General features: G+C 35.6%; 1 protein-coding gene across 3 annotated transcripts in view; it reads right to left on the bottom strand.

The window, feature by feature from the left end:
• The window catches only part of LOC109278226 (transmembrane protease serine 11E-like), a 42,500-nt gene that overhangs the window by 11,676 nt on the left and 16,643 nt on the right, over positions 1–14,181 (bottom strand). The window contains exons 3-7 of one of the 3 annotated variants that reach the window (XM_019468402.2): positions 10,856–10,977; positions 8,457–8,524; positions 5,430–5,593; positions 3,574–3,633; positions 1,746–1,784 (exon numbers count right to left, since the gene is read on the bottom strand). In XM_019468402.2, the coding sequence (XP_019323947.2) occupies positions 1,746–1,784; positions 3,574–3,633; positions 5,430–5,593; positions 8,457–8,524; positions 10,856–10,977 (453 nt within the window). The remainder of the gene's footprint in view (positions 1–1,745; positions 1,785–3,573; positions 3,634–5,429; positions 5,594–8,456; positions 8,525–10,855; positions 10,978–14,181) is intronic. The other 2 variants (XM_019468405.2, XM_019468411.2) reach the window with 2 other exon arrangements.

Here is a 14,181-nt window from a genome sequence, read left to right as displayed (position 1 = left end):
CTGTTTATATATACATGTATATATGCTAGTAGAGTTACCAGTACTAATTATATATAATTATATATCATATATACACTAATTATATATATTATTTACATATAAGCATTGTTTATAACAGGGTTTATTATATGTGCTAATTATACATATACATATATAATATTATATATGTGTATATATATTGTTTGTAACAGGGTTTCTCAGCCTTGGCTCTATTGACATTTTTGAGATGCATAATTCTTCACTGTATCCTGTATATGATCCTGTATATGATCGAATGTTCAGAAGAATCCTTGGCCTATACATATTAGATGCCAGTAGCATCCTCCCCACAACCATGATAACCAAAGTCACAGTGGGTCATGATCCCATGGGGGTCAAAATTTCTCTTGCTTGAGACCCATTGCTTCAGAAGTATGTGTTCATACATTAATCTCATACATCTAGTCTCACTAGAGTAAAAGCTGCTTTACACAGGTATTATATCTCATCCATTTTATATTTCTATTGCTTAATACATCACTAGCACAATAAATATCAGTGGCAAGAATACATGCCATTTACGTAACAGGATTATTCTTTGGTCTCATGTTTAATCAAGCTCATGAATTAACTGATATTCTAAGCTGGTGAGTAGCACATTTCCTTCCATCATTTAAGAAAAATATATTATGTACTAACTCCATAATTATCAAATGTATCCTCTAAATCATGGTGGAGTAATCTGCTGTAGGTGAAGGGAAATACTAGGCCTAGAGTCAGTACTTTTAAAATATAGGTAGGAGTGCCTGGGTGGCTCAGTCAGTTAAGCGTCCAACTCTGGATTTCAGCTCAGGTCACAATCTCACAATTTGAGAGTTCAACCCCACGTCTGGCTCTGCGCTGACAGCATGGAGCCTGCTTGGGATTCTCTCTCTCTCTCTCTCTCTCTCTCTCTCTCTCTCCCTCCCTCCCTCCCTCCCTCTTTGCCCCTCCTCTGCTCATGCTCTCTCTCTCCCTCAAAATAAATAAAGTTAAAAAAATAATAAAATATGGGTAAAGATACTATCTGAGCCTTCAATAATTTTATCAATATATACCCAACCCCATAGTTGCCTGATATTTCCATAGTGAAATAAAGGGGCATGAAGGGGCACCTGGGTGGCTCAGTCAGTTGGGCATCCGATTTCGGCTCAGGTCATGATCTCAAAGTCCATGGGTTCGAGCCCCACATTGGGCTCTGTGCTGACAGCTCAGATCCTGGAGCCTGCTTCAGATTCTGTCTCCCCCTCTCTCTGCCCCTCCCATGCTCATGCTCTGTCTCTCTCTGTCTCTCAATAATAAATAAACGTTAAAAATTTTTTTAAAAATCATCATTAAGATTTTGTTTAGAGTAACAATGAGCTTCTGCCTATAGCTGAAAAATGCCAACATGCCGTTTACTTTTATATAATCTTTAGAAAATGTTTGTAAGAGTATTATAGATATCTGCAGCCAGAACACTGAGTCTTTTTTCCCTTCTTTAACAAGTGTACAACTCATTTCCACTATACCTGTGCCACAGAAACCCATATATCCACTCCAAAGTTCTCCCAATTTTTTTCATTATTTAGTAATCAAATGTGCTTCAAACAATAAGATAAAGCACCATGAGCTGTGCACAGATCAATCAAACTTTATTCTGACCCTATAATATCACACAAAGTAAGCCTAAATGATCCAGTGTTAACATTCAAGTAATGCAATTTTAATAAATATGTTACACTTACAACTGTTCAGAAAGTTGTCTGTTTCTGTCTTGTTGATTTCTGAAATACACAGAAATGGTGAATAGAACAGGGCCAGCACATCAGGATTTCATAATGCCTCTGAGTACTTTAAATAGGAAAGGCTGGTTAATTCTGTTATAAGACAGAACCTCTAGATTGTAAAAAAAAAAAAAAAAAAAAAAAAGCAACACAGTTATTTTATCATATGTAGAGCATGTTCATTACCTTGGAGAAAAGGGAGATCTGAACAGCGTTTTTAAACTTTAGTCTGAATAACAGTCACAGAGAGAGCATCTTTATACTGTCAGTTCCTGTTCCTCTTCCCAGTAATTCTGATTCAGTAGTTTTATGATGAAACCCAGGAATCTGAGTTTCATACCACAAATAAGATGCAGTATTTCCCCCTTTTGTGGAAATACTTTTCTAAACCATGGTATTGATTCCCTAAATCCAATGATATTTTTACTGACCATTATTTCAGATTTTTTCCCCACTAAACTCACAGGCATAGTCCCATTTGTATAACATTTTTAAAAAAAATTTTTTTAACGTTTATTCATTTTTGAGACAGAGAGAAACAGAGCATGAACAGGGGAGGAACAGAGAGAGAGGGAGACACAGAATCTGGAACAGGCTCCAGGCTCTGAGCTGTCAGCACAGAGCCGGACGCGGGGCTCGAACTCAGGGACCATGAGATCATGACCTGAGCCGAAGTCGGACGCTTAACCGACCAAGCCACCCAGGCGCCCCTGTATAACATTTTTGAATGGCAGGTCCATAAATCCATCCTCACTCTCACTTAAAAAGAATGTTATCTCTCTAATTTTTCTTTCTGCTGAAATTTGCAAAGACAATTTGCCCTCTTTTCAACTTTAGCGCATGGCTCCTTAGCTTATTTATTTCTCAACAATCAGGCTCTAACCCTATGCAAGCATTAAGCCAACCAACAGATACATAAAACTCCACACAGTTAAATGTCCTGATTCAGTAGATTTCCAATGACCAAAACTATTCTCTTTGAACATGGCAGAATCAGTGTTCTAAATACAAAAATGTTAATGTTAATTTTTCTTTTAGTCTTTAATAGTATTTATATGCCAGGAACCTATGTTCTAGAAAGCTTCTTTCTGACTTTCTCCATTCTGGCTATTTTGGGGGGAAATGGCTCAAATAAAGAAGTGACTATTTATTCTCTGTAGATATTAAATATCATCACCTCTTATCTCCTTGTTTCAAATAACCTGTTCTTCTCTAGCTCACACTTTTCCTAGAGAAAGTTCTGGCTTTGCTCTTGATACTACTTAAAGGGCCATCTTAATGGATGTGTATCTACATTGGGCTATGCACTCAGCATGACTGTGCATTTGGTTTAATGCTCACTGTCTTGAAATTCTTAATATTTTATATTTTATAATTTGTGCTTTAAAAGTGAAGTCTGGGGGAGCCTGGGTGGCTTAGGCAGTTAAGTCTCCAACTCTTGGTTTTGGCCCAGGTTATGAAGTCACCCTTTGTGAGATACAGCCCCGCACTGGGCTCTGCACTGACAGCACACAGCCTGCTTGGGATTCTCTCTCTCTCCCTCTCTCTGCCCCTCCCCCATCTCTCAAAATAAATGAATAAACTTAAAAATAAAAATAAATAAAAGTGAAGTCTGAAGAGCAATGGGGTATGACATGCACAGAGGAGATAACACACAATATATGTGTCCATGGGCTCCTGGCGCCCATTTGCATATATCATTTGTGATACCCAATGAACTCAGAATTCCAGTGGATCCACAACGTTCAGCACACTCAAAGTGAGTACAAAATAAGTGTGTGATGCTTACCATTAAGGAACCAGGACGCAGTGACAGTCCAGGAGACCATGTTTTCTGTTTGAAGCAGGACTTGCTCAGAACACAGAAAGAAAGCAATAGCATTCTACTAGACACAAACCACCCAAGGGCCCTATTATATCCTTTCTTGCTCCCATTACTTTTTTATATTAGCCAACAGCTTCTGCTGAAAATAATGACATACAAGGACTTTTCAGGTCTTTCTTACTTAAGCCGAAGGTAGAGAACATTGGTAAAATGTGCACATATCAACAAGGGGAAAAAAAAAACTGTGAAGCTAGTCTTGTATAGTTTTTCTATCGATCTGATTAGAGCCAAATTCATGCATGTGTGAAATACTGTTGTATAATTTTCATAATTCCACATACTTAAATGCTTTTACATTTGCATTTGAAATTGATATTTTACAACATGAAGAGGAACAATACATCTCATGCTAGTAATTTAAAATTTTAATTTTTTCACATAGAATGCCATTAATTAGCAAATAAAAATACCATGACGAGTCAAGAGAGACTGTAGAAGAAAGAAATCTTATATATTAATACTCTTAGTGGTAAGTTTTTGTTGCTTTTTGAAAAGAGTCCAGCATTTTGCAATAGGCCTCATAAATTATGTAGCTGGTCCTAACTACCCAAGTCTTTCTTCCTAAGCAAACAGGGTAGGTGACCATTAGGTCATGCTGCTAGTTAGGTCTATCAGCTTTTATGTTAGCACATTATGTTCATACTTTCTACTTGTTCCCTCTTCTCTATTTTCTAGTGCTGTTCAATACTGTGTCCACTAGCCACATGTGCCTAGTAGCTCTTGAAATGTGGCTAGTCTAAACTGAAATGTGCTATAAATAACAAAATATACACTAGATTTCAAAGCCTTAGTACAAAAAAAAAAAGAATATAAAATATCTCATGAATAATTTTCTATTGACTACTTGTTGAAATAATAATACTTTGATATAGTGGGTTAAATATCAAACTATTTAAATGAAGCTCACATGTTTACTATTGCTTTTTTAATGTGGATACTAGAAAATTTAAGATCATAGGGTTGGCCCACATGGTATTTCTATGACTAGCATTGTTCTATAGCACACAACTCTTAACCAAACATTTATTTCCACTGAGGATCTCCTATATTTCTTCCTTTCTGGTAATGAGGACATACTCCTGCTTATTTCATTCCCCTATCCTCCACAAAAAAAGCTCAGACTTTTTAAATTAGTTGTAAAATATATAAAAATAAGTATAAATAAATTATAAATTTTTCATTGGTAAATGGTCTAAGGAAAGAAGCTATAACAAGGTATATCAATGCAACTTGAAGGCAAATGTGTGAATGGCATGAACCTTACATCATACTCTCAGAACATAAAGTGGAAGCAACAAGAAGAAGAATGTACAAAACCACTTTCTCCATGTATAATTGGATGCTAGAGCTGAGGTGTAAGTCCCAATACAGAGAAAGAACACAGACCCGGGGTTAATGAGAGATGTGCATAGGAGACATAAGTTTAGGGTAGTATTAAAATTAAAATACTTTATTAGGACCAATTTAGTCCCAAATAAATGTTCTATTGATGGCAAGACTCCATAATTAAAGGATATCCAAAACAATTTTTAAAAGTCAGTGCCTAAGAGGGCACTTGTTGGGATGAGCACTGGGTATTATATTTAAGTGATTAATCACTAAATTCTATTCCTGAAATCATGTTACCTAACTTGGATTTTAAATAAATAAATAAATACATAAATAAATAAATAAATAAATAAAATCAGTGCCTAAGACCAAAACTAACATGGAGCTGTTCTATGTAAGAAAATTAAACTAAATAACAGAAAGAAACTTACTTTTAATTTCAACTGATTCAGGATCTAATTTAGGGGGTCCTACAGCATCATGCAGCTTTTCAGTTAGAACACGTTGAATAATTTTATTGATGGCTTCAGGATCCTCAGTAGAGCGAAATCTAAAAATCAGCAGCATATGAGCCAACACTCCATGTTCCTCTGGACTGTGGATCAAAAAGAAAAACAGAAAAAAATGGTCTTAAAGATAAAGTTCAAAATTAGATTTGTGGTAATATCACAATCTAGTTTTTTCTTTATCATCCATTTGAAACACACACACAAAACAAATCCATAATGTAATTTAAAAGATCCAATTTGTTTCATTCTATATTCCTATTGTTTTCCACATATAAAACTTCCAACTTAGCCTCCCTGATAGTAAGATAGTATGTTCATGGTGTCCCTTAACACCAAAATATCTAGTTATTAATATAAAAAGATACCCTCTTGTCAACCATTTAATACTATTAAATATACCATATGATCAATGTGAAATCAACTCTGGGTTTGGCCTCCAGGTTTAATTCCCAGTGGCTTAAATCCAGTGAAATCTCCTAAGCAACATCATGCTTTCCTAAACAACTTCTAATCCTAGGGATATTAGAAAGCTTGACCAAATTGTTGTTACTTCATGTGATTATATTTTCAAGATAAAGCATTAATTAGCCTTAGTGTTGTTTGGATGAATTACTTCTTGGAGTCATCCTTGACTTCTCTTTCTCATTTTCTGTCAGCTACTCTACCTCCTTTTTTTTCATATATAATCAGTTCTCAAAGAATTTTACTCCCCACTATACAGTGTATTGACTTCTCATATAAACTGTAAATGGGAATGTAAATTAGAACCTTATTTTTAGAGGACAGTTTTGTTTATCAATTATACATTTGATGATCCATTTCTCTGATACAGCACTCCCTTCAAATAAACTTTTGTGTGTGCAAAGAGATTTATACAAATGTTTATCATAACCTTGTTTTTAAATCAGAAAAAAATATGTAACAACCCAAGTGTCCATCACAAGGGCATTGGCTAAATCAACCCTGACACATACTTGTAGTGAAATACCACACAACCAATTGTTAAGAAGCTATGTTACTTCTGCAAATGGAACTATTAGAGAGGGAGTTTTTGCCTTCTATTTTATGTGATATTGTGTTATTTGAATTTTATATATTTTATATTGTTTTTGTAATCTGAAAAAACAAATAGGACTGTAATGAGAATATTGTTATGTATCTCACCCCTTTCACTGACTCAGCAACACCGTACAACAATTATTCTTTATTCCTTCTCTTAAACTATTCCTATACTGGTTGACTAATAGAAACAAAAACAAACAAAACTGTCTCTCTACCCCAGCTATTCAACTTATCTCTCACCTTATCACAACAAACCTTCTTGAAAAGGTAAATTACACTGTGCCTCATATTTACTTCCTTGCAATCTACTTCCTCCCTTTCCATCCCACTGAGTCTTTTCTGTACACTAAATGACTTCTTCATTGGCATATCCAGTTAATTCTTTCTGGTCATATTACTTGGTCTCTCAGGAGTATTTGTCAATGCTGACCATTCCATGCTTGAAACTTTTTGTCTTTTGTATCAGTGGTGCCTTTCTCATGATATCTCTTTTTTCTTTCTCCTTCCCTATTTCCTTGGCTCCTATTTTTTCCCCATCTCCTTACATATTATTTTCTTCAGGCTTTCTTCATCATCATTTTTTTCCTTGCATTACCCTTTTTCTGAAAAATTCTGTTTACATCCACACTCTCTAGTACTTTGATTGAGAATGAGCAAAGGCATATCTTCAACTCAGCTCCCTTTTCCTCCCCCGAGTGAGACTCGTATTTCAGGCTCATGTCCCCTAGTATCTCAGCTTAAAATCTGTAAGACTAACTTCATCTTTTGTACAAACTTGCATTTCTTCCCACTGATTGTAGAAAAAATACTAATGAGTAAGAAGGTTACTAAGATGAAGAGGTAAACAAATTGGAAAGTGATTTGGAAGGTAGAACTGGAAGAACATGGTTATTCATAAAATGTGAGGGGCCCAGGAAATGGAGGAGAGTAGGATGATGTCCAGGTTTCCCATTAGTGTCAGTGGGTTTCACTTGAGTTAGAGAATTTTCTGTGGAACCTACATGTGGAGATGTGCATGGGCAGGCAGATAGCTCTAGAAATCAGAAAAACAGTTTAGATTGGAAATAGAAATTTGAATTTCGATAGTATGAAGTCATGTGGGTGCATGAAGTCCCCTTGAGAGAGTGAAAATTTAAGGATTGGAGAAGTAGATACAGATCAAGAAAGAATAGTATTTCAAATCCCAGGGAATACAGACTTCTCAGAAGAAAGTGGTCAAAGTAACACCTCATTTAGAGATGTTTAGACATTTAGAGATGTCAGCTAAATGATAGACTGAGAGGTAACTTGCAGTTTTTGTCATTGAAATGATACTGGAAACAGCTCTCATTCTATTTTTTAAAAATACAAATAATTTTTATTAAGACAATATATTATTTAAGATACTTATATAGTATTTTGCTTAAGATGTTGTGCTCTGAACTTCTATTTATTGATGGTAGATGATCAGATCTGGAATTTTCTTAAATATATATTTGGAGCAGAAAGAGACAGAGATGAAAAAAGTAAACAAAATTCATAAAGAGGAGAATAAAGAGGGTAAGACAAACCTCATCTACTATGCTATTTTATAGAGGGAACAATTGGTTATTAAACTAAGGAATATGGCTTAGGTACCTATTTTTGTAATTAGATTCCCAAAGAACAATTCAATAATATAGCCACCAATAATACTCGTCCCTTACCTCACCTTGCAAATGCTTTCTTATGGATTTAGAGAATGAGTAAAGCAAATTATAATCCATGCCTTAGAACAGTTGTCAAATGAATATTGGTTTAATTGAATTATATCATATCATTAATATTTCCAATAGTATTTATTACTAGCCAAGTTAACAGCTTTAGTTTTAAATTATATTCAGAAGTCAGCATTTTAGATTTACATACCTGAACCTGATAATGTGAGGCTTGACAAACTCTCCCCTCAATGGAGATTTATGAAATGCATTTTTTACCTGTTCCAAAAATATTCAACATACATCAGCAAGAATAATTTTCTACAAGTCAATTTAAAGCTCTATGGAAAATTTAAAAACAAAACAAAGCAAAACAAGAAACATTAATCAACACTTCACAATTCACTCAACTTGAAGAATCTCAAAGAATCTTTTCTGGTATTCTACTCAGTGATTTCAACTGAACTCTGCCTTAGGAGTTATCTGGGAACCCCAGTAGTTGGCCAAGAATGACATCTGCTGTGTACACTCAGAAAGAGACTAAAAAGGAATAAACACACTGTTTTATGAAAAGAAAGAGTAAATATTCATACCCTGAGATACAGACTTCTACTGTAGGTAAACAAAGGAAATTGAATAGTTCCGCCAACTGATGGTTGGATCATAGATATGGGTGTATGACAGTGTCATGTGGTTCTTAAACCTTGTGAAGAAGTTACCAAATATCCTGGCATTATCTGCACCCACTTCAGTACTCAAAATGCTCTTAGGCCCATGTGAACTAGGATACTTAGCCTAATATGTTCTGTAAGGTTTACTTTAATAAGATACCAGAATGTATCTTGTGGAGATATTTCTTACTACTATAATTAAGAATTCTATCCAACTTGGAGCTCCTGGGTGGCTCAGTCGGTTAAGCATCTGACTTCATCTCAGGTCATGATCTCATGGTCTGTGAGTTTGAGCCCCGCGTGAGGCTATGTGCTGACTGCTCGGAGTCTGGAGCTTGCTTCCAATTCTATGTCTCCCTCTCCCTCTCTGCCCCTCTCCAGCTTGTGCTCTGTCTCTGTCTCTGTCTCTGTCTCTCGGTCTCAAACATAAATAAAAACATTTTTAAAAATTTTTTTTAAAAGAATTCTAGCCAAATTAAAATTTTAAATTAGAAGTCAAGGTAAACATGTCAAGTATTTCTTGGTTTCAAGTGTGTGAATATTAACCAAACACAGTTACTACAAGCTAGTGATTGACAGGAACAATGAGCCTTTTTATTCTTTCATATCTTTTGCTGACTCCTCTTTGTGCCCAAGAGCAGTTACTTCAATTATAAGACAGATCAGCATAGTACAAGTGAGTCCTCTAATGACAACATTCACTTGGATATTTTTATTTAAGGGCTTATATTTAATCAAATAATTTAAAAATTATTATTAATTTTAAGAGTGTTCAAGAGTCCTATCTATATTTCTTCATAAGTAAATCATTTTGGATCTTATAAAATTTATTTTAGTGAATGTCACAAAAAACAAGGCAAATAGTTGCATCTTTTTTGACCTTTTTAGTTCCATTTTCTTTTCTTTATTTTATATATATATATATATATATATATATATATATATATATTTATATATATATATACACACATATATAGACTGTATATGAATATAGTCTTAGAAGAGAGTATATTCAGATATTTTCCTGATTTGTTGTTTATAAGTACAAATTCAACCAGGATTTGACCCCCTCCTTACAAATGTATTTAAATCCTCAGGCTTCTAGTCTATTAGGCAGTTTCTATGCACATAACTGCCATTATGTTCTTACTCAGGATATTGGATATGGAAGACAATTTTAAAATTATTTAGTCTAATACCTTAATTTTCACATAAGAAAATTTGTCCAGAATGAAAATTGGTAACAGGTGGTTCTAAAACTAAGTGTCCCAACTTCTAGTTTAGGGTATTTTCCATCACATCATATGCCACAAATTACCTCATACACTGTCAGGAAAAGTCCAAATTATTCTCCAAGTAATATGATAATGATTCAAATCATCACACAGACTGTTGCTCTCTTGGCCTAAACTGATAATTTTTCCACTTTTTAAAATATTTGATTCATCTCTGAGGATGAATGTTGATGTCTTAAAGGTAGAGATGAGTATCCATGTATTTCCTATAGACTCATATACCAAAAACCAGCCCAAGGTCAGATATTTTTGAATACCAAAATACCATTCAAGTATGTGTCTGAATAGTTTCAGTCTCATGGTCTTTTGCTCAAGGTGTCTTCTATAGGATACAACAGTCATATTTTGGGTCACCCTCACATTCCCAAAATTCCTGGACTCCACTCATCAAGATTGTAGCATTAGCTATGGAAGAGCAAGTAAGAGGGACATAAAGGAAAGTCTACAGTTCACTTGCCTCAGCCCTGCAAGGTGTGCTCTCCAAGTCATGTACTGTCAGTTTGTTTTATATCTTTCAGGCAGGGCTGCTTCCCATTTTTCAAAGATACACAAGATCAGTTGAATGGATGTTTTGGAAGCTAGGTACCAAAACTTATGATATAAAGTGATTGCAAATGCCTAGAAATGGAGAAAAAAGTGCTTACCATTGATTCAATTTTCTGGCTCATTTCAGTGAAATTTTTAGAAGCCTCTTTTCCAAAGTCATCATATAGTTTGTTACTTGTAAATGACAATGTGCTATAGTAATTGTAGGTCTTCCTTTGGTCTATGAGGAGAGAGGGAAAAAAAAACATAATACTTTTAATTAGATGTGTGTAAAGCATCATTATTTCCCTGTTTAGACCAGAAAGAGTGTCCTACCCCAGGTCGTCATCTCCATTATCTTGCCCTGAGCTTCCTGGTTATCTCAGAATAAAAAACAACACTCATCATCATAAGATTTAGAGTGTAAAAGCCATAAGAAATGCTTGGTGATCCTGCGGGCTGATTAGTCATTTGTTACCCATTCCTGAATTAGCCACGAGAGGCAGCAAGTTACACCATCAGAACGTACAAACAAGAATGGACTCAGCAGTCAGAGAAAGATAAACATCATATGATTTCACTCATATGTGGAATTTAAGAAACGAAACAGATAAACAGAGGGGAAGGGAAGGAAAAATAAGATAAAAACAGAGAGGGAGGCAAACCATTTGAGACTTTTAAATACAGAGAACAAACTGAGGGTTGCTACAGGGGTGTTGGGTGGGGGAATGGGCGAAATGGGTGATGGGCATTAAGGAGGGAACTTGTGGGGATGAGAATTGGGTGTTATATATAAGTGATGAATCACTAAATTCTACTCCTGAAACCATCATTACACTATAAGTTAACTTACTTGGATTTAAATTTTTTAAAGAAGTGTCAAAATAAAATGGACTCAGAAGTTTCCAAAGAGTAAACTTACTTTTATATTCCAGAAGTAGATTTCTTCCAATTCAGGAAACTACATATCAATTCTGGCCACAGGGACCATAGTGTAAGAAAATGTTTTGGGGCTAAAGAAGGAGATAACAGTAGAGATGAAAATGCTTGGAGTTCAGGTAGAGAGCTAGAGCTGCCATCTGACATAACCTTCCAGGGACACTTAATTTCACCTGACTCCCTTCTCACTCCACTTATTTTCTCCCACCAGCCATAAGGAGTGTCCTGTTTCCTTAGCCATTGTCTACACTTTCTTCATCCGGTTTAAGCAGCCCTCATTTTGGGCCTGCTGAAAATTAACGCAGTATTCATCTACCCTTCTATACCTGAAGCAAGCATGGGACCTTAAGAAGATTCATTCATTCAACAAATATTAATTCTTCTATGAAAGACTCTGTGTTGAGTATTAGGAATATAATGGTGATCAAGACAGTTGTGTGTGGTTATTGTAGGAGAATGGAGTGTGCCTCACCCAATCTCAATTTCTTTCCTCTTCTCTCTTGCTTCTCATTCTTTCCCTCTTCACTTGAACCCCAGAGGAAAGGGAAACTAACATTAATTTACTATAATCTCCATGGGAAGGCAGTATGTCCACATTTAACAGGTAAAGACTACAGTCTCAGAAATGTAAGGAAATTGCCCAACTCTAACATGACATAGCCAGAAAAGACAGAACTGGATTTCAAGTCAAGCTCTAATTCTCATAACACAAACTTTCTTTACATACCACTTTTTGGGTGGGAAAAACCAAACCCACTCACTGAAGCTGTATAAGAAGTCTCTCATACATAAGAGTTTTGGGAAAAAACTACTGGTAAATTTCAAAAGAACATCCGAGCCATCCAGAGGATTTGGTTGGGTAGGCAAGGCTAGGGAATGGCTAAGGAATGGTCAGTGATGCAAAAGATGTTGGATGGCAGCCTGAAATGTTAGGACCTCCTGGAAATGAGCCACCAAAGTGAGGTGCTAGGGAGGTTTTGCCTTGTTCCCTCTTTCCTTACCTCCCTTTCACTGAACGGTCTTGCCCTGAAAGGCCAGAATGACCTGAAATCCAGGAAGTTCCCTGGAAATACACATAATCCCAAAGAAGGTTTTTAACTTATTGAAATACTGAACATTGGGTCTAAATTGGGCATAATAATCCTCATTTCTAACAAGCTCCCATGTAATACTACTGGTGGGGTACCTATCCCCTCACTGAAAAAGTAGAGAGAACTGACTTATACATATTATTCTTATTCTGTTTTAAATTATTAGATTGACTTTTTGAAACTGCCATTTGTATAAGCCAAATATGCTCAAATATGACGATTTCATATGTTTCACCCAAATGAACAACTTATCTGTAGTCAATATTTTACTTTGCTGAAGAGACTCAAATAGGTCACTAAGAGTCAAAATATATTCCCAGTTGCCAAAATTATATGGCATGTGTAGCTGTTGGGAAATATTATTGAGGAATATTAACAGAAAAGTAAGAAAAATAAGGATGAACACTAGTTTGCTGATAATTTTCTAACAAGTTCCTGAATCTGTAACCTATAAGGATATTGCTCATAAGAGAGTCACCTCCTGTCAGACAATTTACAAAAGGGCAAAAAGGCAGACCTAAAGGCCACTGGATAGAAGCCGCCCACACAATTCTATGCTGTCCTGGACTTTTTGCCAAAATGATGTTTTTTTTCAAGGTGAATTACCTCCATCCTAACCTGTCTGTTTCCGTAACTATTTGGTTTAGTTGGTTATCTAGGTGTGCCAACTCCTCAATGCTCATGTGCTATATCCACTCTGTTCTTTGTTTATATCTCCAAACAGAGGGCGGGTCATACATGTAAGACAGTAACACATATCACAACAATCACTATTTATTCAGATGTGCTGTGTGGGCAGTGGAAGTTGAGTGTTCCATATTACCATACCGATCATCCAGACAATAGGATCCAGGAACAAGTTACTGGAAAAACCTTGCCAGGTTTTCATTTTATGCATGTGAGTAAGATTTGTAAGCCTTATAATGCATGGCTTAGAAAAAGCAAAGGAGAAATAGTAAGAAACATTTTCTCTCACTTCAGTAATGAAACCTCTAGCATTACTAGGAATTCCTTGTGAAGTCAGACAAACCAAAGTATGCCCCCATGAAGATATCATACATATGACTTACTAATCTTTTTTTAAGTTTATTTATTTTGAGAGAGACAGAGACAGCATGAGCAGGAGAGGGGCAGAGAGAGAAAGGGAGAGACAGAATCCCAAGCAGGCTCTGCATTGTCAGCACAGCCCAACCTGGGACTCAAACTCACAAACCGTAAGATCATGACCTGAGCTGAAACCAAGAGTCAGACACTTGACAGACTGAGCCACCTAGATACCCCTCACTAATCTTTATCATACAGTGCTAGGCATCTGTAGAGAGAAATAATGATGATTATAATATAATGAGACTCAATATATTCATAACAGAACTATAGAATTAAGTTATTTTAGCCATTCTTTTTTTTTTTTAATT

This window comes from Panthera pardus, unplaced genomic scaffold (assembly GCF_024362965.1).
Source record: "Panthera pardus isolate Hobbes unplaced genomic scaffold, ASM2436296v1 HiC_scaffold_13, whole genome shotgun sequence".
Lineage (NCBI taxonomy): Eukaryota > Metazoa > Chordata > Mammalia > Carnivora > Felidae > Panthera > Panthera pardus.
The sequence above is the reverse complement of the archived record's forward strand: the minus strand, read 5'-3'. Positions and strand labels throughout refer to the sequence as shown.